This window comes from Scylla paramamosain, chromosome 42, assembly GCF_035594125.1.
Source record: "Scylla paramamosain isolate STU-SP2022 chromosome 42, ASM3559412v1, whole genome shotgun sequence".
In the NCBI taxonomy this organism is placed as follows: Eukaryota; Metazoa; Arthropoda; class Malacostraca; order Decapoda; family Portunidae; genus Scylla; species Scylla paramamosain.
Window position 1 is genome coordinate 2,542,501 of NC_087192.1, and position 22,382 is coordinate 2,564,882.

Genomic DNA, 22,382 nt, shown 5'->3' on the forward strand with positions numbered 1-22,382 from the left:
TGCTTGCCCAAGCAAATAAAGCGTCTTTTTAAGACACCAAATGCACATTCTATTTTATTTCTTGTTTTAATGTGTGCCTCATTATACGCTGTTTCACTTTGGTTGCTGGGATTCATTAGTGGAGTAAACAGATAACTATGGCAAGGGTAACCCATGTCCCCTAACAACTTACCCTTGTGCATGCCTTGCTCAAATTCATGCCATAACAAACTGTTGTTAAAAATGTTGCTGTCATGGGCACTACCCCACCATCTTGCAACAATATTAAAAAAAGGTTAAATCTGGTCCACATACAGCTTGACAGTTAAGGGAGAAGATACCTTTTCTATTGCGGTACAGTTCTGGATTCTCACAAGCTGGTCGCAGAATGTGAATGTGGGTGCAGTCAATAGCACCAACAATTCCTGGCATTCTGGCAATCTCCATAAACCCTTCCATTACTCTTATTGCATTCATACCTGTTGGCATCTTCACGTAGTCCTTTGCCATCTGAGCAATAATGGGTGTCACTGTCCTGAGACACTTGCTAATACTTGTCTGAGAGACTTGGTAGCAGTCATTGATTGTAAGTTGGTGTCCACCAGTGGCCGTACATCTCAGTGTTATAAGGAGTTGCAGATGCTGTGGTATTGGGCAACCTGATGGGAAATGAAAGGGCAATTATGTAATATAGCTGTCTCTCTATGTTCATTATGCTTTGAGATAAAACTGAACATAGCACTTTATTGAACCATATACCAAAAAACATTCTTTGAATATATGGTGTATCTCAGAAGAGAAAAAGAAGCATCCTGGACCATCCATTTTTTATGAAAAAAAAAAAAAAAAAAAAATGAATATGCATATTCTACTATATTACATGTAGTGTTACTAAATAATGTATATTGTTAAAAGTGTGTAAATGATAAGTATGGTCTGACAAAATAATGAATATCATTTGACAGGCTCTTCTGCCAGTAATAATGGATTTTATATGTACCAGCCACTGCATTGATATCAAACTTGGAAGAGTGATCCCATCCACCAGGAAACCAATGACATGTACTCCACATCTGGTACCTACCTCTTGCATCTGCAGCAATGGGAAGTTGTCCTCTGATGTTTTCCAACAGATTCAGCACACACTCCTTGGTCAGTCTGAATCGTTGGAGGAATTCTTCCTCAGCAAGGTCTTCAAATGGATTGCTGCGATCCCGAATGACTCTTCTTCTTAGCCTCACTCTTCTCAGCCTCACTCTAACCATCTCCTCCATCCTCCGCATATTTCGCAACTGAAGCCACTGATGACCATTCTCCATGTTAAATCTATAATGAGTAAAGACAGACAATAAGAAACCACATAACATAACATTCGACAGGTTGAAAAATTCTTGGAGAATATGGAGGGCGATATGCTGATTTCACTTGGTAATAAAGCTATTTCACGTTTGCTTAAGTTACATTAGGTTAAGTTGTTATATAAATACAGTTCCAAGGCATTGACTATTTTTTATCTGGGTGGAATATGATGCTTTTTATTTATTTATTTATTTTTTTTTTTTGAGATATTGAATTGTGGTCACGTATGTGTTTGCTTTATATATATATATATATATATATATATATATATATATATATATATATATATATATATATATATATATATATATATATATGTTGTGGCCGCTCGCCGATCTTGATCTTGTCTGTTTCCTACGTTTACAACGAGATAAACAAATGAATTAATTAATAAATAAATATCCTGCTTTTAAAAGAATAGAGCTTATAGTTATGGTTATAAGTGTATAATGAAAGTGTAATTGTTTATCAAATGTCATTTATTTATTCAATGACAGGTTTATATTAATATAATGCAAACAAAAGACTTTATAAGTAGTAATAGTAGTATTAGTAGTAGCAGACCCATCTTGAAGCCCTCTAACTATTTATCCCAGCATCGTTTTGCAATAATAAAGCACTAAGGCAAGAATAAAGCACATTAGTATAGGGAAAAAGACATTAAAATATAACTTGATAAAAATAAATAAATAAAAAATAAACAAAATAAACATTACAGATTATACGAGTATTCATTTATACAATCCCCCAATTCAAAGCAGAGCTTCCCCGAGCCTGACGCACCCAAAGTTTATAATTTAAGCTGATATTTACCTCATCACACAAAATAAACAAACATTGTAGATTATACTCATTTATACATCCCCAAATTCACGGCAGAACCCCCCAAAATCTCCAAAAATCTCAAAAATGAAACTTGCAAAAAATTGAGTACTATCCCCTTAAAACTAAAATTTTCTCTGATGCCCCAAGAGATCAGCGAGTGCTGCAGAGGTGCGCATACCAGTGCCAGGCTGGGGGTGAAGTGCTCTCGTGCCAAGGCCTTACTTACGCGGTTTGCTTCGAGGAACGACAAGAAAACGGGGGAGGGAGGACCGATTTGAAGGGAAACTCATTTAAACTGAGTTGTGCCTGGCTTGCAAGGTTGGTAGTAGTAGTAGTAGTAGTAGTAGTAGTAGTAGTAGTAGTAGTAGTAGTAGTAGTAGTAGTAGTAGTAGTAGTAGGTATGTTTTATATTCCTCAGCATCTCCCAGTCCATCCCAGCCTCTCCCAGCCCATCCCAGCCTCTCCCACCCCATCCCAGCCTCTCTCAGTCCATCCCAGCCTCTCCCAGCCCATCCCAGCCTCTCTCAGTCCATCCCAGCCTCTCCCAACCCATCCCAGCCTCTCTCAGTCCATCCCAGCCTCTCCCAGTCCATCCCAGCCTCTCCCAGTCCATCCCAGCTTCTTCTAGTCCATCTCAGCCTCTTTTAGTCCATGTCAGCCTCTCCCAGTCCATCCGATCGGGAATTCAAGGATATACACACATATATATATATTTTTTTTCAATCTTCTGCAGCCTCAGACTAGGGCGTTCCCACTTGCAGGACTCATTGTTAATGTTACTGTAGCACTGAGATGAAGAGGTGGAGACTTAGTGAGAGGAAGGCAAGAAGGGGGAAGATGGGGGAAAAGAAGGGAAGCAGAAGTGCGGCTAATAAGAGGGAACAAGAGGAAGCCAAATAAAGTAGAGGAGTGAAAGGAGTGAGGGAGGGAGGGAGGTAGGGAGGGAAGGAGGGGGATGGACGGAGAAGGGGGGGTAAAATGCATTAAGAATCGCGGAAGAGGAGGATATAGAACAAAGAGAGAGAGAGAGGTTGATTTTTTGTGTGTGTTTTCCAGGTAGCACAAAATTTAAAAGCCTGCAGTACAAAAATAGCCTAAAATAAAGTTACAGGTAATAATTAAGTAAAAACTATCAATAAAAAGGTTAAGAATAGAAGAAGAGTAAGGGAAGCAGCAACAGTCCAGCAAGATTACACGTGGCATTCTCTGTACCAGTATAAAAGAGACTCATTCACGTGCATGCCTATTTATAAACTTCTCTAACCTTTTAAACCTCCAGATATATAAACTTGGAGAGAAGCCATAACAGTAAGCTTGTCAGTGAGATGTCTGCCTGATACTTGCAATGACGCCAAAAAAAAAAAAAAAAAAGAAAGATTACTAGACTGTCTTGCTGTGATTCTGAGCTACTTTTCTCTCACAGCTCTCCAAGGCTCTCCTCGTCCCTCGTTCCTCCCCGCCAGCATGTTTCTCTTACTCTAATGTTGCGAGGAAGGACAGAACAAAACATTGGTGCAAAGTTCATAAGAATTTATCAGTATTTACAGTCAATGCAGGGTTAACATGTTTACGAGTGAATGAATGGGTAAATAAATGAATAAATAAATAATAAGTCAATCAGTAAGTCTTAAAGGGTTAATTACCAGCACAGTCTGCGAGAGATCTGAAGGCAATTTTTTTTTTTTTTTTTTTGTCAAGGAAAGTCAAAACATTATGAGACCAAAACAATCTTTTCTGCTTTCTTGTTTTTCTTTCTTTCTTTCTTTGCTTCTTTCTTTCTTCGTATGAGTGGAGACTAAGCAGCCTTTTTCTTCATACTTTTCAACACATGGCCAGTCTCCTTTACACGCAAAACGAAGAAAACGATAATTAATCAGAGAGAGAGAGAGAGAGAGAGAGAGAGAGAGAGAGAGAGAGAGAGAGAGAGAGAGAGAGAGAGAGAGAGAGAATCATAGAAGTCGCACCATTTCCAGCAATGATGAAGATAAAACGTGCCGGGGAAGGATTACCAAACATTTTCTCTCGCGCGGAAAGTCACGAATGGAAGCAAAAAAATTATATCAGGCCAGTGAATCAAGACTGCCGTGGGACAATTCCTGGCTGGCTTGTGTTCACTCCCGCTGCCTGACACCACCGTGGCCTCCCCAGACTCTGAGTGGCACCTGCTGACTGCTCGATGCTTGGGTAGAGTCAGTAGTGGTATGTTAGAAAAATTAAGTCCTTTTTATTGTGTATTAGGAAAAAATAAATAAATAAAAGGATCTCTCATGATGCCGTCTCCCAGAAAAAAAAATAATAAATCTTTATATATATAAGTAAATAAATAAACATATATATAGCTGGTGACGGCTTGGTGTTTGCGAAGTGTTAGTAGTAGTGAGTGATTTAAAAATTTAGCCCCTTGTTTTTTGTGTGTGTTAAGGAAAAAAAACTATATGTGGCACTTTTCTCCGCCTCTTCCCCTCCCCCCCCAAAAAAATAATAGTAATAATAATAAAACAGATAAATAATTAGTGGATGCCTGATGTTTGGAAAGTGTCAGTGGTAGTGAAGGGGTTAGGAAAATTAAGCCCCTGTATGTGACGCTGTTTCTACGAATCCCCTAAAAAAAGAAAAAAAATAAGTAAATAAAATAAAATAAATAAATAAATAAATAAATAAATAAAAAATCATAAATACAAATAAATATAAATAAATAAACAAATACATAACTAGTGACTGCGTGTAGTTTGGAAATGGATGGAGTGAAGATTAAGCCTTTTTGTGTACGAGGGAGGCAAAGTAAGGAAAAGAAATCAAATTAATTCATAAAAAAAAAAAAAAAATACAGCTGATAACTCCACCAGCTAAGGAATTGATTAAAAAAAAAAAAAAAAAAAAAGATCCGAGAGTGAATCTGTTTGACAAGACGTTTCGTGACACACAGACTTGGGAGAATACAAGCGCAGCACAGCATTACACCCTCACCTGGCACACCTGAGTAGCGCTGCAGTGAACACAACACAACTCAACACAGCCCTGAACTACACACAACACAACTCACGCCCAGGCAACACTTCAAGATGGCCCAACTTGACAACTTAACCCTTCCACTGCCATGATCTTCTTCTTACCACTAAGAGAACAGAAAATAAATAAATAAATAAAAAAATTAAATAAATAAAAGTAGAGAGTTAATTTCTTTTCTAGGCCCCATAATTATTTAAGAGACTGGAACAGCTAATTAAGTGCCTAAGTCGTAAGAACTATTTCCCCAGCGGTGAAAGGGTTAAGGAAGAGAGATCTTGAGTGCAACACAATACATAACTCAACTCAGCCCTTTGCCACACATAACGCACTCCAAGGTAACACTGCAAGATGTTCCAATATGACAAGACAGAGAGGTCGTTAGGTGTAATACAATGCTACACCCTCGTCTAGCATGATGGCGATGCAGTGAACTCAACACAACACAACAAAACGCTGAATTACACCCAACTCTCCTCCGTACAACACTTCAAGATGGCCCAATATGACAACTTCAGATAAATCAAGTGAAAGTCAGAAATTCAGACTCATCTCAAGAGTAAACTGCACCTGGAACCGTGTCTCTTGGAATGATAGAGTGGCAAGACTGGGGGCGTGAGTGGCGGCGCGCGGTGATCCTGCCGGTGATGTTAGTGATTCAGGGAGAGACAACTGTTGATAGGGGGGCATGCAGGTTGTTACGTCTCGACTTTCCTTGCAAAAAAAAAAAAAAAATTGTGCCTTGTATCTCAGCAGACGAGACTGGCGCGTGTTGAGAGGCCCGTGTCCAGAAACGCTTTGCTTTCACCACGACTGTTTTCAAAGGCCACAGAGATGATCAGCCATGTTGTCAAGAGGGTTTCTACTGTTAATAATGTAGAAATCTTGTTAATCCGTCACTAGAACCGTAAAAACACCCTTGAAAACACCCTTGAAAACACGTGTCACTTCAACTAGAGCCTTTGGAATGAAGCTTCAGAAGACGGACTCGAGCCTCCCAGATGAGCCGGCTTTACTCGACCCAACACAGGTGAAGCAGCCCAGACAGACAGCCCCATGTGTAGCCAACAGGGAAGTTACACCACCAGACAAGATAATGCCTTCCTCAGCACTAATCACACCTGGCTAACTAAACAACATGACTCCCTGACCACTACAGTAACACATTCACAAGGCGCCTCTTCATACTTGCTTATAATAACAACAATAATAAACATATCACTATCTACTCGCCTCTAGTTTCTCGCACACCTTCAAATCTATACATTGTACATCTATCTGACTAATCTTTGGTGTTCTGCAAGGCATGTCAACTTCCTGCGTGACTGACACCAGTACGCGGTTGTTTGTGAAGATCTTTGCTGTGAGAGTGGTTGTAAACATCGTGGTAGTAGTAGTAGTAGTAGTAGTAGTAGTAGTAGTAGTAGTAGTAGTTGTTGTTGTGATAGGTAGTAGTAGTGATAGGTAATAGTAGAGTAATAATAATAATAATATAACAACAATAACATCACTGTCCACTCATCTCTTACATATTTTGCATGAATTTTATTTATTTTCGGCTTTCTGTAAGATATCTCGAGTCCTTGTGTATGTACCTGAGGACTACACACACACACACACACACACTCACACACACACACTTGTAAGAATGGTGATCTGAAGAAAATAGCCAACAGAGAAAGTTTCCACAGAGGTTTTTGTGGACGTTTAGCTTAATGATGACGCAGAATACTTGTCAAACTATCACTAGAATCAAGAAAACACTCATAACTTCCTTTACAGCCTGTTTGGTCGCGATAGGACATCCAAACTTTTGCGGTCCTTGAAAAGATAAAGAGCATTTAACCCTTCCACTGCGATACAAAACCATTAACAGCACTAGATGTAATGCATGATTTTATTTATTTTTTTTATAAGCATCTACAAGGAAGAAGGGGATTTAAAAAGATAGAGATAGATTTTACATTTTTCTGCCCAGCTTCAAGACTGGAGGTGGCTGTAGAACAAGTCAAGATGTCTCAGTGATTAGTCATTAAGGAAAGATGTACCAAATAACAACCAAAGGATTTAAAAAGGAAAAAAATAAAAATAATATCACTCACTGTTATTATTTTACTGTCTATCATCGTATTTGAAACTCAGCAATGAATATACTTAGCTGTATTTGCCATTGTTGCCTGTGTGTATCATTAATAGTCATAAGTATTGCTAAGGTGTAGATGCACGAGGCGACTCAGTGTTACCGGGTAGGCTTCCACAGTACAAACGTAAATTTTTTTTGTCCAGGTGACTGCAGTTATTATTGTTATTATTATTATTATTATTATTTTATTTTATTTTTTTTATGCAAGAGGGTCACAGGGCAGGGGCAACAAAATTGAGGGAAAAAAAAGGCCTATTTAAGTGCCAGTTACCAAAAGACTGCCGAATATTAAAATCAGATAACGGAGGATAAGTCTCTTGAAAACCCTATATGCATGATTTTCTTTTTTTTTTTATCTATTATCCATCTATTTATTTTATGCAGCCTTGATCTCTTTTGGGGACTGTGTTCTTGAAAGTGTGAGCGTCCCAGCTGGACCGAACAGGCTGTAGAGGAAGCTGTGAGTGTTTTCAACGGTGTCTAATGTCTCTATGATAATCCTAATTCTGGTCTAAAGCGATCACCAGACCAAACTTTGCCTCACCTCACGCCTTCCCTTACTCAGAAAGACTGTCCTCTCACCACCACTATTTTCAAACCCCACACAGATAATTAGCCGGGTTCTCAACACTGTTCCTCCTTTTGATAATGCAGCAATCTTGTTAATCCGTCACTAGAAGCGTAAAAACACCCTTGAAAACTGGCGTCACTTCTACTAGAGCCTTGTGAAAGTAGTCGAGTTGCGGCGCAGGTGTTTCACGCTACGGCGCAGCACCCAGTGAGTGTGTGCTGGCGTCGTGGCTTCTGCTGGGGCGCGAGTCAGTCAGGATGAAACAGTCAGGACGAGGAGGCTTACCCAAATTGTCCAGAAATAGCAGAAATAACGTTAAGTAATAAGAAAAACACCTGTCCCACGAGATAATGCCATAATAACAGAAACAATGGTAAATATTAAGAAAACATCCACTCACGAAATACCAAAACAAACCAAATAACGCTAAATACTAAGATAAAAAGCCCATCTCACGAAATAACACCAAAACAACATAAATAATAGCGAAAAAAAAACACTATTTTCCCTGCATTTCCTTAACTAAATCACAATACCACCACCACCACCACCACCACCCACGATCACGAAGACAAGAAAACTCAACTGTTCTCAAAATGTCTGAAAAATAACATGATTTCGTTTATTTCCTCAACCAACACCGCTTTTTCTTTTCCACCGTCAACTAATCAAGCATTTTCGCGCTCTTTCCTCCCACACGCCTTCCTTGAGTCCTAAATATGCACAGTAACTAGTCCTCCAAACTACATAACAGTGACACGACTAACCTTCATCCGTGGCACCGTTATTTCCATTAAACCAACACGCAACAGGAGGCACAGCGACACCCACACTTCCCCACGTCCATCAAAACACTGAGATAAGTAACGTGCCGCCCGTATCCCCTTCAAATTGACGGCGTCCAGGGAATGATTATATTCCTTTTACAGGCAATTAAGCCACCAGACGGAATCACCATTTCTATTTACTCTTAACAGATGTAATTAGATACCATACAGGGGTATATAAGGTATAGAAACCTGTGGCTAGAACAGATTTCGGTCCATATTTCTTCAGTATTTTTTTTTTACAAACAATAAGCCACAAGACGGAATGGGTATTTATATTGACTCTTAAAAGCTGGAGTTAAATACCATATATGCACAGTGTGACACGTACTATAGATGCAAAACTGAAGAAACTTGCGGCTAGATTAAAAATTACATACGCCCGTTACCCCTTAATTATATTCATTCAGTCATGAATTTATTATTTTATTATCACAAGGCGGGATAGGAGAGACTTAGTAGATACAGATATCTATGATAATCTAGCCACAAGCTCTGCATGTCATTTGAGGGATAAAATCACATTTATATTCCCGCCATCACAGGACAGTGGAGTCTTATCATAGAAAACCTGCTTGAGGGCACGTGTTTTTATGGATGACTGATCTAAAGTGCACGACGCGGCCTGCACGTCTGTCTGCTTCACGTGGACGATGGTCGAAGTGCAACGTCTTAAAAAAAATGTGCTGTTACTCCCATCCATAAAGGGAAATGAAAGGATCACATATACATTACAGGATTCCACATGTATATCTGCTTAGTCTATACGGATTTTTTTTTTTTATAGGGGTGATCTCTGCTGGAACACGGACAAGGTTACGTTGAGAACATCATAACATCATCATCACACTGTTAGTTTTATTGTTTTTTTTTATTAATATTAGCAAGGGAGGGATGGGTTGTGGTCGCGTCCATCTCTGAGACACTCTTGATATTGGTTCTGTTCAACGCACTCATATTGAAGTGTGGCTACATGTGTAACGAGCGAGGAAAGAAAGAAAGGAAGAAAGAAAGGAAAGCTGCATCGGATGGACGAGGCACGGAGGGTGTGAAAGAAGTGGATGGTAAAAACGTAAAAAAAAAAAAAAAGGGGCGGGAAGAGAAGAAAAGCGTGGATAAGAAAAATTTATTAAAAGAAAAAAGTATATATATATATATATATATATATATATATATATATATATATATATATATATATATATATATATATATATATATATATATATAAAATGGAAGAAAAAAATTTTCAACGCGGAGCCAAAAAAATAAATAAAAAAGTTTACATAAAGGCAGAAAATTTAATCATATGTAATAATAAAAAAAAATATGAGATGAAAGAAAAAAAAAAAAAACGTGAAAAGAAAAGTTTCTAACATGAAAGAAAACGAGGTGGAGGAGCCTCTGCCAACAAAGACGATTCAGATTCACTCTCAACACGAAACACCGAGTGAACGAAACGGAGCACACACCAAGCACAGACGGCGCGCAGCGAGGAAGGTGACGACTACGAAGTGGGTACTGTACTGTACTGCATATTGAAGGAGGTACACAAAGGAACACAAAGGAGGAACAAACAGCAGCATCAGACCTCTTGGTCCTCATCAAGGCTGTTTGTGTATATATACATTTGCATTCTCTGAAAAAAAAAGAACACACAAAATAACGTACGCATAAACAAGGCATAGACTACAACATGACTAGATAATGTGAAGTAATTCCAGTCAAGACAATTACGTTTTCTTCTTGTTTTTTTTTTCTTCTTACTTCGTGAAAACAAGATAAAATGACCATGTTAATATTTTTAAAGCTGCCATGAATGATATAGAGTTGTTTACCAGCCCGGCCACGTGTTTTCTTTGTTTATCTATACATGTGTTCACAGCTTTATATATATATTTATTTCTGAAAGCCACAATAACACTTCACGCATAAGCCTTCCCTTTCCTGTGTGTCTGTTTGCATAAATATTGGAACAAGCGAATGTTCAAAGACACAACAATCTCTTCACGCCTTCACAATTTTTTGTTTTTTCTTTCTTTTAACTTGATGTACATATATTTCGTCATGCACGTATTGGCGCGTACGTGCGTGAAGTGACGGCCATGACACACACTCACACACACACACACACACATACACACACACACACACACACAGTCCTCTAAGGTATTATTATGTTGCTGTGAATATTTTTTCTCTCTGTATATGTATAGTTTTCAACGCCAAGACAGGTATAGTTAAGTCACCCATCGAACACATACACTGACCCCTCTCTCTCTCTCTCTCTCTCTCTCTCTCTCTCTCTCTCTCTCACACACACACACACACACACACACACACACACACACACACACACACACACACACAGGGACTCGACTCAACACGTTTTCTTTCGTTATGATCAATGAAAAACGATATTGAACTGACACACGCACCCACCCACACACCCACACACACACACACACACACACACACACACACTATCACTTCACAAGCCTCTCTTTTCGTTTAACATTCCGTCTCCTTCAACACCACCTTCACCATCACCACCTTCTCCTCATCCTCCTCCTTCACCTCTTCCTTCACCATCTCCTCATCCTTCACCACCACCTCCTCCTTCACCGCCTCCTTCACGCGCCCCTACAGGTACATCCCGTTCACCAGGTAGTCCGCGTCATGAGCATAGGGGGAGCGAGGACCCCTGTGTCGCCTCAGCCGTCTCTTGACTCCCCGCAGACGGCAGCCCACCAGCACCACCAGCAGGGCCGTGATGCACACTCCTGCAGGCGACACACACTTCGTCAGGAATACGGAAAGGTATTTAGGGTATTTGTCACGAGTCACTGTGTTTTTATCCAAAGTAAAAGGGTTATTCTTCTTTCTGCCCCTCTCAAGAGTTCCGGAGTTTTAAAAAAGGGTGAAAGAGTAAAGATACAGGCTGGCTCTTGCATTAGGGACGTGGATAGTATAGGGATGAAAGTAAGTTAGAAGGTCTTGAGCAGGGGAGACATCAAGTTTGCAGGTTCAAAAGAGCAGAGATGCAGAGTAGTCAGTGTGAGTGGGCTGTGTTAATGGAAGAATATGTGTTAAAATAGTTCACAGTTTCAAGCAAAGGAGTGATAGAACATGATTAATTAAAGAAAAGACAGGATATAACGAGTGTCTGAAACTCTCTCTCTCTCTCTCTCTCTCTCTCTCTCTCTCTCTCGTCCTCCTTTTTTATCTCTCACTTCATCTTATCTCACCCTCTTCTAATCCCCTACAGAAGCCATATACGTAAGGAAGAGAGAGAGAGAGAGAGAGAGGAGAGAGAGAGAGAGAGAGAGAGAGAGAGAGAGAGAGAGAGAGAGAGAGAGAGAGAGAGAATGAGGAAGACTTTTTTTATCTCCCTTCCTCATTCTGTTTCCACACACTAACTTTTTCACACCCACTCACCACCACACTCACCACCACCACAAACTCACCACCTCACCACCACACTCACCACCACACACCCATTCACTACACTCATCACTCACCCATCACTACCCTTTCCACACTCATCCACCACCACAACACTCATCCTTCACCCACCTATCACACGCACATCAACCTTAATTAACCCATTACATTTAACCATCACCCAGCCATTCCTTGTCCATCTCACACTAACCCATCACGACACACCCATCACCCTTACCCTCCCACACCACATTCACCCACCACACTTCACTCACACGCTCATCCACAGCTGTCACCAATTGCCTGCCCTCATCACCCACCCATCATCACCCAACACTCACCCATCACTGACCCATTACCCATTACTCACCCATCGCAAGAGCCAGCACAGCCCCAGAAGCCTGCGCGTCCTGCTCCCTGGCGCCCATCTGCAGCTCCTCCAGGTTCACCTCCAGGCGGGCGTGGGAGGCGTGGGCGACCGACTTCACCGGCTCGTGCAAGGCCGCCACGGGGGTGTTGCTCGCCGCGCCGCCCGCCTTGCTGTCGCCGCTGCTGCTCGTGTTGGCCGTGCTGTTCCTGCCGGGCCCCGCTGAAGAAATGGAGGATGTTAGTTAGGTTAGGTTAGTGTTGTGGTCTTCTTAAAGGGAAGCACTGGGGGAAGTAAGAAGGGTGTTAGAGTGTGTGTGTGTGTGTGTGTGTGTGTGTGCAGTGATGAATACTGTCATAGGCAGGTATATAGAAAAGACTTGCTCGAAATAAAAAAAAAAATAAATAAATAATTAAAGGAAGAAAATTATTTATAGCATGAATAAAAACGAAACCTTTCTTTTCCATGTGTTTTTTTTTTCGTTTTCTTTATTTTCTTTCACAATATATGTTCTCGGCTTGGTTTCCCTTGATAATTCTAATGCGCACTGATTATTATTATTATTATTATTATTATTATTATTATTATTAGTAGTAGTAGTAGTTATTATTGTTATCATTATCATCATCATCATCATTATAAGTACCACACCTCACGTCACCTGCCTCCTAATTAGTCTCACCTGGCCGCCTTGCTTACCTGTGGGAGCCGTGGAGGGAGGCGCCGGCGACGGGGGGAGAGGGGAAGACGCCGAGGAACCCCTGGGTACTGAGGCGCCCCCAGATGACGCCCTGCCGCTGCCCCCGCCCCCCATGGCCATCTGGAAGGCGTGAGTGTGTTAGGAGTTTTAATTGCGTGTTTACTGTATTTTGTTTTTTCTTATTGTTTTATTGTGATTGTGTTAATAGAGTTGTTACCTGTTCTGTTTGGAAAGATTCTGTCAGTGAACCATGATAGATGATATTCTCTCTCTCTCTCTCTCTCTCTCTCTCTCTCTCTCTCTCTCTCTCTCTCTCTCTCTCTCTCTCTCTCTCTCTCTCATCACCTTATCACCACCAGCATCACCTCCTCCTCCTCATCCTCCTCCTCCTCCTCACAACACCACTCCCTCTCCCCAATTCTCCAATCCTCACCACCTACACCTCCACCTCATCACTCCTCCACTCCTTCCATCGCCCCCACATCCCTCCCATCTCCCTCCCATTTCCTTCACCTCTCCTTCCCCATCACTTTCCACGTTCCCCTTACCCTTTCTCCCCCCTCCATCACTTCTTTCAACCCCCTCTCCTCTCTCTCCCTTTCTCTCTCCCTCTCTCTCTCTCTCCCCATTCCCCTTCTCATGCCACATATCAGTACTTCCATTTCTCTCACTCCTTTCACCCCCCCATCATTCCCACCTCTTCACCCCTCCCTCTCCCCTTTCCCTACCCGCCTCACCTCCGTGTTCTGGCCGCCCCCTATCCCGCTCATGTCCTGCGGGGGCGCGTCAGGTCGCTGTGGGGGGTACTCCTGTGGCTGCGGCTGGAGCTGCGAGTGGCGGTGGTGGAGCTCCTGCATCTGCTGGTGGAGGTCCGGCTGTCCCTGGGTGCCGTATCCACTTAAGCGGTCCATCCACACCGGCTGAGAGGTAGATCAGTGGATGAGTGAGTGAGTGGGTGAGTGGGGAAGTGGGTGTGGATGAGTGGGTAATTAGAGTAAAAGCGGGGAGTCTTAAATCCACACTGATCGAGAGGTGAATGAGCGGATGGGTGGATGAGTGGATGGGTGGGTGTTACAAGGGCAAATGGAGTGGCTTGATAATGGATTAGTGATTAGGATGAGTGGATGGGTGGATTAATTAGTGGGAAAAGCAGGTGTCTTGAATCCACACCGTCTGAGAGGTGGATGAGTGGATGAGTGTGTGCAACAAGGGCAAAAAGGGTTAATAGTCAGGATTACATAAAAGTAAAGGGTTTAAGATTGACAGAGAACAGATAAAAGAAATTGGTTCGCAAATCTCTCTCTCTCTCTCTCTCTCTCTCTCTCTCTCTCTCTCTCTCTCTCTCTCTCTCTCTCTCTCTCTCTCTCTCTCTCTCTCTCTCTCTCTCTCTCTCTGTGCCTTCTCCCACTCCCCCTACCCCTCTCCTACTTCCTACCTCCCCCTTCCCTTTCTCCAACACCCCTAGGCCCTCCCTTCTCCCCCTCCTTACATTGCTGTTGAGCTGGGGCGGGACCTGCTGCTGGTGCTGCTGCTGGTGCTGCTGCTGGGGCTGAGGCAGCTGGGGGGGCGGCTGCTGCTGGGGCTGATGGGCGGCGGTCAGGTACTGTTGCTGGAGCTGGGGAGGCTGCTGGGGAAGGCGGGGCTGGGGCGGGTAGCGGGGAGCAGGGCCGTAGTCAGGGTAGCGGAAAGGAGGGCGCACTTCGGGGTTCCCCAGGTAGTCAGCCCCGCCACTGCCGCCGCCGCCACCGCCTCCTCCTCCACCGTTCCCCCGCACGCCGCCCTCAGCTGTGTCGAGAGAGAGAGAGAGAGAGAGAGAGAGAGAGAGAGAGAGAGAGAGAGAGAGAGAGAGAGAGAGAGAGAGAGACGTAGATTGGTATTTAGCATAGGGCACTGTTACGCCATCTTCACACACACACACACACACACACACACACACAATCTTTTCACAGTCACACATCACTTCTAGCCATTCCGTCCCTGGGGGGCTGACACTTACACTCCAGTACAGCAACACAAACACCACAAACAATGATTATATTCTTTATTTCATTCTTGTATTGACCACAGAAATAGGAAGACTAAACAAAACCTAATGAGTCACACCTAGTCTTTCAAAATCACACTCACCTGGCTAACCTTATCCATGCACCCTGACCTTAGCACTTCAACACAGCGGCCACACCAACACACACACAAACACACGAGTCACAACCAAAACCTTTAAGAAGCTAACTCACCTCCTACAGTAGGCAGCACCACGAAGCCTTACACACACACACACACACACACACACACACATACACACACAGACAGCGACGCCTTAATATATGCAAACAGTCCCGCAGGTGTAGAGGAATCGCTAATGAATCTCGTAACCCACAAACCTCACCTGTGTTGTAGGGGGAGGCAGACCACGCGGGGCGGGTCTTCGTGTCGTAGTAAGAAGGCATCGCCCGTCCCCTGCCCCCGTACCCCGTTCCCCCGTCCTCCAGGGCCCTGCTGCCGCCGCCACTGCCCGCGTTACCGCCGCCGCCGCTGTCACGAGGAGGAGAGGGGTGGGTCGGTTGAGATGAGTGAGGAAGGGAAATGGAGGCACTGAGGAAGAAGAAAACGACACTCAGCGCTGAAAAACAAACACGTAATGGTTGTGTGTGTGTGTGTGTGTGTGTGTGTGTGTGTGTGTGTGTGCTGGCTGTATTTTGTGTATTGGAGTGTCAGTGTTAGATTGCATGGATTGGGTAACACAGAGGTATGTTTGATTCTGAAAGGTTTTGATATGACTGTGTGTGTGTGTGTGTGTGTGTGTGTCGCCACAGCACAACCTTCATTTCCTGGTCTTGCCATAACTCAAAAGGGGCAAGGCGTCCTAGGCTAAGCGCGTCAGGCACTACCCCTCGCTACACCAGGTCAAAAACAGCTTCACGGTAAAGATATGCATGTGAACTGCCAACTAAACGAGATTAAAGATGCAGGTTCATGGCAGAGGTAGTCATGCTGTTATATTACCAACTAAGTGACATCAGAAAATATATATTGCACAGACATGTTGGCGCACAATTCAAAAAAAATAAATAAATAAATAAATAAAAATAAACACATTGCAAGGATATATCAGCAGATTATCAACAAACCGAAAGAAACAAATAAATAAATAAACAAGCAATCTTAATTCACATACTAAAATGACGATAATAAAAATAGTAGCATTATAACTCATATATATAAAGTATTCAACAAAAAGTTCTACCAGATTAAAGTTTATATAAAAAAAAAACATTTCAACTAGCAGATGCAAACAGGGCTACCAATAAACAGGGCTACCAATAAAAAGGGCTACCAATAAGCAGGGCTACCAATAAAAAGGGCCACTAATGGACAGGGCTACCAATAAACAGGGCTACCAACAAACAGAACTACCAATAAACAGGACTACCAATAAACAGGAATACCAATAAACAGGGCTACCAATAAACACGGCTACCAATAAAAAGGGTTACCAATAAGCAGGGCTACCAATAAAAAGGGCCACTAATGGACAGGGCTACCAACAAACAGGGCTACCAACAAACAGGACTACCAATAAACAGGACTACCAATAAACAGGACTACCAACAAACAAGGCTACTAACAAACAGGGCTACCAATAAACAGAGTCACCAATAAACATGGCTGCCAATGAACACTAACACGCAATACTATTCGTATGACTACTAGCAATACATTACCCTCCGTTCTGCTGGTAGGATCCGTAGTTCTCAAGTATGGTAGGCCGGTTCCGGAAGATTCTGCCGTCATACACTGCTGCCGGGGAGACGGAGAGAGGGAGAGGAAGTAAGGCACAGGTGACAACGAAAGAAACGATCGAACGACTCAGTGTTTTATCATTGCTCATAGGAACATTACGTAAAGGTGTAAGGGAAGCTGCAAGAAGCCGTCAGACAGACCTACAAGTGGCAGTCTCAGTATAAAGCATGCCTACTTTTTCCACCAACGTGTCATTCTCGCCCATAAGCTCATCTAATCTTTTATTTATTTATTTTTTTTAACTATCTCACCAATAACGACCTGATTACCGAGTCTATTCCATTCATCCACCTCTATTTACTCTACCTTCCACTTTAATCTCGTTTTTTTTAATTAATCTTCGCCAAGCTTCAACCCGTTTAGTTATTTCTTGTCCTATCCTGATCACTGACCTTAAGAATTCTGTTTAGGTTACCCTTTCTTGTCGCCATACCTTGCTCACTAAAGTCTCTATGGTTAAGTGGGATAACAAGTGTGGCATTGTCTAGTTATCAGTGGGTTAGGTAATCAGCGGTGGGGAGGAAGTCACCGTTTGGACTGGTAACCCTCACCTCCAGTACACCTGTGTCAAGATTACTACACCTTTTCATTCTCTGAAGGTGCCACTCGTCTACAGCAACTGGCATCTTCTGTGTTTTTCTTTTTCCTTCTTCTTCTTCTTCTTCTTCTTCTTTGTAACCCTTGGCCAGTGCCCCTCTTACATAAAAAAACCTGTCTTTCCTTATTTCCCGCCTCCGCCCTTTCCTTTTCCTTCCTCCTCTCTTCTTCTGTTTTTTTTTTTTTTTTCCTACCACTCTTCGCTTCATCTCCTCTCTTCTTTCCCTCCTTCGATCCTTCTCTTCATCCTTTCCTGTTCTCTTTCTTCCCTGTCGTTTATCATGTTTCTCTCTCCTGATCTCCTTCCATCTCTCCTCTCCCTCTTTCCCTCCATATTTTCTCTATTTTTCTTCTCTCCGTCCTTTCTCTCTGCATTCTTTCCTCCTTTTTCTCCTTCCCTCTATCCCTTTCTTACCTGTTTCTCATCTTCTCTTCCATTTCCTCCTTCTCTAATCTCCCTTCTCCCCTCCTTTCATTTATCAATTAATTCCTTATTTCACATATTCTCTCTACTTTCCTCCATCTCTTATCTTCCTCCTTCCTCTTCCTTTTCTCCCTCCTTCTCCTCTCCTTTTTCCCCAAGCCATTTTATCATTTCTCCTCTCTATACCTTCTCTCCTTCTCTCCATCTTTTCATTCCCAATTTCCCACATTCCCTCCCCTTCCCTCCATCTCCTCTTTTTCTTTTATCATTTCTTTCCTTCTTCCTTCTTTCCCTCTGTTATTATTTCCCAAACATTCCATTCCTTCCATCTCTTATCTTCCTCCTCCCCTCTTCCATTTCTTCCCTCCTTCCCTCTTTCATTTCTCTCCTCCTTCCATTCATCTCTTCGTTCCCTATTTCTTAACTTTTCTCCGTTACATCTCCCCTTCACCCCTACACTGCTCGCCCCTCCCGCCCCACACATCCATACCTGCCTCCCACACACCCCGTCCTCACCTGGGTTAATTTCTCTGGCCGGCACGGAGTTGTCCCAAGGTCCAGGTTGGGCGGGGCCGTTGCCATCCATGCCATCCCCGAGACGCCGACTAACGGAGGCGGCCTCAGTGGAAACTGGCACGGGAACACAAGGTGGCCATGAGACACGAGGATGTAAGGGGCTTGACTTAACCACACAATATAGGCACGAGGACACAAGGATACGAACACACGAGGACATGGGACCGCGAGGGACTAGAGAAGACTTATACACACAATATCAGTAGAGAGCCTAGCAGAGACCCCGAGGACAGGACACGAGGACACGAGAACGCGAGGGAGTAGAAGAGACTTTTAAAACTCACAACACAATGCATGCAGCAGTACAACACACCAGTAGGGAGGTTTTTCTTTCTTTTTTTTTTTTTTTTTTTCTTAATTTTGACATTTTTTGTTGGTCTTAGCCAGAACTATATAAATAAAAAAAAGGACATAACGCAACGCAAAATATAAACTAATATCAATCTTTCCCTACTACTACAGTATTGTATAACTCACTGATTGTATTCTTAATTGCCGTGGGTTCCTGTCATAACTATTTACAAAGGCCACATAAATTATTACCCACATTTCCTTTAATCTCTTTTTCTCAGTGTTGCAGCAGGTTCCCCGTTACATCATCACCAGAATAACGAAAACACCCTTGAAAACCCACAGTAACTTTAATTGAACCCTTTTAGGAGTCAAAACAAAAAATGGGGAAGGTTAGATTAGGTTGTAGTGGTAGTAGTAGTAATAGTAGTAGTAGTAGTAGTAGTAGTAGTAGTAGTAGTAGTAGCAATTCTAGTAAGAGTAATAGTAATAGCATGCAAGATATATTCAACTATTATTACTACTACTACAGCATTAAGCACCACACATAGATAGAGAAAATAAAGATGTAGTAATATCAATAGTAACAACAACAGGTGAACACACTCAGTACACATTTAACACAACCCACAGCACCACAGCATCAGTAATGAGGTCAACACACACACACACCCTCGGGGCATGGCGTGGCGGCACTCACCAGCGGGGCAGCCCAACTTGGGGTCCTCGTCACTGCTGTCACTGCACTGCGGGATGCCGTCACACGCGTTGTAGATGGCAATGCATTCTCCGCTGTGGCACTCGAACTGGAATCGAGTACACTTCCGGGCTGAGGGGAAGAGAGAGAGAGAGTTGAGGTGCTGGTGGTGGTGGTGATGGTGGTAGTGGTAGAACGTCTTTCAAGAGAGGAAGAGAGGGAGATAAGGAGTCAGGAAGAAGAGTGGAAGAATCTAAAGAAACACTAATAATTATATGTGGGGTGGTGATGTTGGTAGTGGTAATAGTGGTAGGGATGGTGGTGGTGGTGGTGGTGGTATTTATCTTTGTCTCTTTCTCTGGGGGATAATGTTATATAAACGACCTGGCTGTGTGCAGAGGGGGGGGGGAGAAGAGAAGGACCATGAAGTAGTAATGCAAGTGTTTCTCTCTCTCTCTCTCTCTCTCTCTCTCTCTCTCTCTCTCTCTCTCTCTCTCTCTCTCTCTCTCTCTCTCTCTCTTCTACTGTTATAGTGGTCATTCGAGTCTTCGTCAACTGAAGCAAAAAACAAAACAAAAGAAAAACAAAAAACGAAAAAAATAAAAACAAAACAAGAACTTGATTAACGATAAATTTGAAATTAATTTCACCAAGTAGTTTGACCACACACACACACACACACACACACACACACACACACACACACACACACGTTAATAAAACCACACCTTAACCACAAGCATTCACTCCTAATGCAACACACGCAACACAATGCAAAACACTTAATTACTTAATACAATAATACAGTAGATGGGGAGTGATCTTCACCTTTACTATCCTATAAGTACCTCTCTTTCTCTACGTAGTTTTAATTTATCAGATGCCACAGCCTCGTTAGGACCAACAAGTCTGCTGATGATTGTTCTTCCTTTGTGTTCCTGTTCTGTCAGCGATGATCTTATTAATTAAAGGTAAGACGGAAAAGGTAGACAGGTAACTTAGACAGCCAGGTAAGGAACAGTGCAGGTGAGACAGACAGGTAAGGTACAATACAAGTGACAGGTGAGAAAGACAGATGAGCTACAGGACACGTGACAGACAGGTAACACAATACAGGTAAGAAGTGGGACAGCCAGGTAAGGTATTGTACAAGTAGGGCAGGAGAGATGGTCAGGTAAGGTACAATGGTATGTTTCCTTCAACACAGAGACGAGAGCAGGTATGAAAGCTTTCGTTCTCGGAAATCTTCTAACGAGTTTGCATGAAGGAAGAAAAAAAAAAAAAAAAACGAAGCATAGAAAGTTTCAGTAGGAAATACAAACGGATGAGCTCATTTTTTGGTTTTTGTTTATTTATTTATTTATTTTTATCAGTGTTTAAGTTTCCTTCTTTTCTCTCTCTCTCTCTCTCTCTCTCTCTCTCTCTCTCTCTCTCTCTCTCTCTCTCTCTCTCTCTCTCTCTCTCTCATGTCTCCTTTCCTCACACTTTTTTTTATAGTTTTCCCGCCTTTTCTTTCCTTGGACTGTCTCAGTAGGAAACACAAAGGGGTTATCTCAGTTTTTTTTCTTTTTATCATATGGAAAGCTCTCTCTCAATTCCATTTTTTTCTAGTTGCTTTTCTTCACCTACTAAGTAACATTTTCTTCTTTTTTTTTCTTCTTTTTTTTTTTTAGATTACTGTGCTTTGTTTTCCTTCGAGTGTCTGAGCAGGAAACACGAAGGGATGACGTCACTTCTATCCTTTTAAAAAAAATATGTGCGTTCGTTTTTCTTCCGATGTCTTTCTGAGTTTTGCTTTCTTTAATAATGTCTCAACAGGAAACAGTAAAGAGCTATCTCACTTCTCTCCCTTCATCATACAGCTGACATACTTCCTTGGACAATTTCTCTGCTTTCTTTTCTTTCAAACACTTTTCCTCTCATACCAGTAATTTTTTTGCTGACATTTCATTTAAATACTTTCTCTATTTTCTATCCTCCTCAGTACGTGTCTTTTCACCACATTTGTTTTTCAGAATTTACAACAGTTTTTTTTCTCTATTCTTTTTTCATAGTTTCTCTACTTTCTCACTCGTCAAATCTTTTAACAATCCTCTCAGTTTTTATTTATTTTTTTTTCCCTTCCCTTGTCTCTCTACACACCCATCCAATCCCTCCCTATTCATCCAATCTTTCAAGCATCACACAGTCTGTTTATTTCCCTTCCCTTCACAGCGCTACACCACACACCTTTCCTCACACATCAATATTTTGTAACATCTCTTATAGTGTCTCTGTCTCCCCTTACAGTACGTCCCTTACCTCCTTTCTCTGTTCATCTACACTGGAATACACATCATTTTTCTCTACCGGTGACTGATTATCTCACTCACCAATAATTTTAACATCTTTTACAGTGTCTCTATCTCCGTTCCCTTCAAAATTCTACACTTCACATCTAAATCATCTGTTTACCTATACCAGAATACACCTAACCGTTTTGTTTTACCTTGATATAAACCCCTTCTACCCACTGACTACCACACTTATCAATTCTACTAACATAAACTCTCACAGCTTCTCTATTTCCCCTTCCAATTCTACACTTCAGACCTTAACTTTCTATCTATCTACACCTGAACGCACCCTACCCTCCTATTTCACCTTGATATAAATCCCTTTACCTACCCATTACTCACCCCATTAATTCTACCAACAACTCGTACTATTTCTCTGTATCTCTTCCTCCAGTCCAGTACTACATCTCTTAATCTGTTTATTTACACCGGAGTACAT

General features: G+C 42.1%; 2 protein-coding genes across 5 annotated transcripts in view; both read right to left on the bottom strand.

The window, feature by feature from the left end:
• Positions 1 to 1,262, bottom strand: part of LOC135093193 (putative nuclease HARBI1) — a 7,642-nt gene extending 6,380 nt beyond the window's left edge. Inside the window, exons 1-2 of the mRNA XM_063992168.1 lie at positions 1,064 to 1,262; positions 321 to 638 (exon numbers count right to left, since the gene is read on the bottom strand). Of these exons, the coding sequence (XP_063848238.1) occupies positions 321 to 638; positions 1,064 to 1,262 (517 nt within the window). The remainder of the gene's footprint in view (positions 1 to 320; positions 639 to 1,063) is intronic.
• Positions 1,263 to 10,473: 9,211 nt separating this feature from the next.
• LOC135093304 (AT-rich interactive domain-containing protein 1A-like) overlaps positions 10,474 to 22,382 on the bottom strand; it is a 73,958-nt gene continuing 62,049 nt past the window's right edge. The window contains exons 4-12 of one of the 4 annotated variants that reach the window (XM_063992443.1): positions 19,611 to 19,739; positions 18,560 to 18,673; positions 16,944 to 17,016; positions 15,608 to 15,813; positions 14,708 to 15,003; positions 13,956 to 14,138; positions 13,218 to 13,338; positions 12,522 to 12,740; positions 10,474 to 11,490 (exon numbers count right to left, since the gene is read on the bottom strand). In XM_063992443.1, coding sequence (XP_063848513.1) covers positions 11,351 to 11,490; positions 12,522 to 12,740; positions 13,218 to 13,338; positions 13,956 to 14,138; positions 14,708 to 15,003; positions 15,608 to 15,813; positions 16,944 to 17,016; positions 18,560 to 18,673; positions 19,611 to 19,739 — 1,481 coding nt within the window. In that variant the 3' untranslated portion in view covers positions 10,474 to 11,350. Of the gene's footprint in view, positions 11,491 to 12,521; positions 12,741 to 13,217; positions 13,339 to 13,955; positions 14,139 to 14,707; positions 15,004 to 15,607; positions 15,814 to 16,943; positions 17,020 to 18,559; positions 18,674 to 19,610; positions 19,740 to 22,382 lie in introns of all 4 variants that reach the window. The other 3 variants (XM_063992445.1, XM_063992444.1, XM_063992442.1) reach the window with 3 other exon arrangements.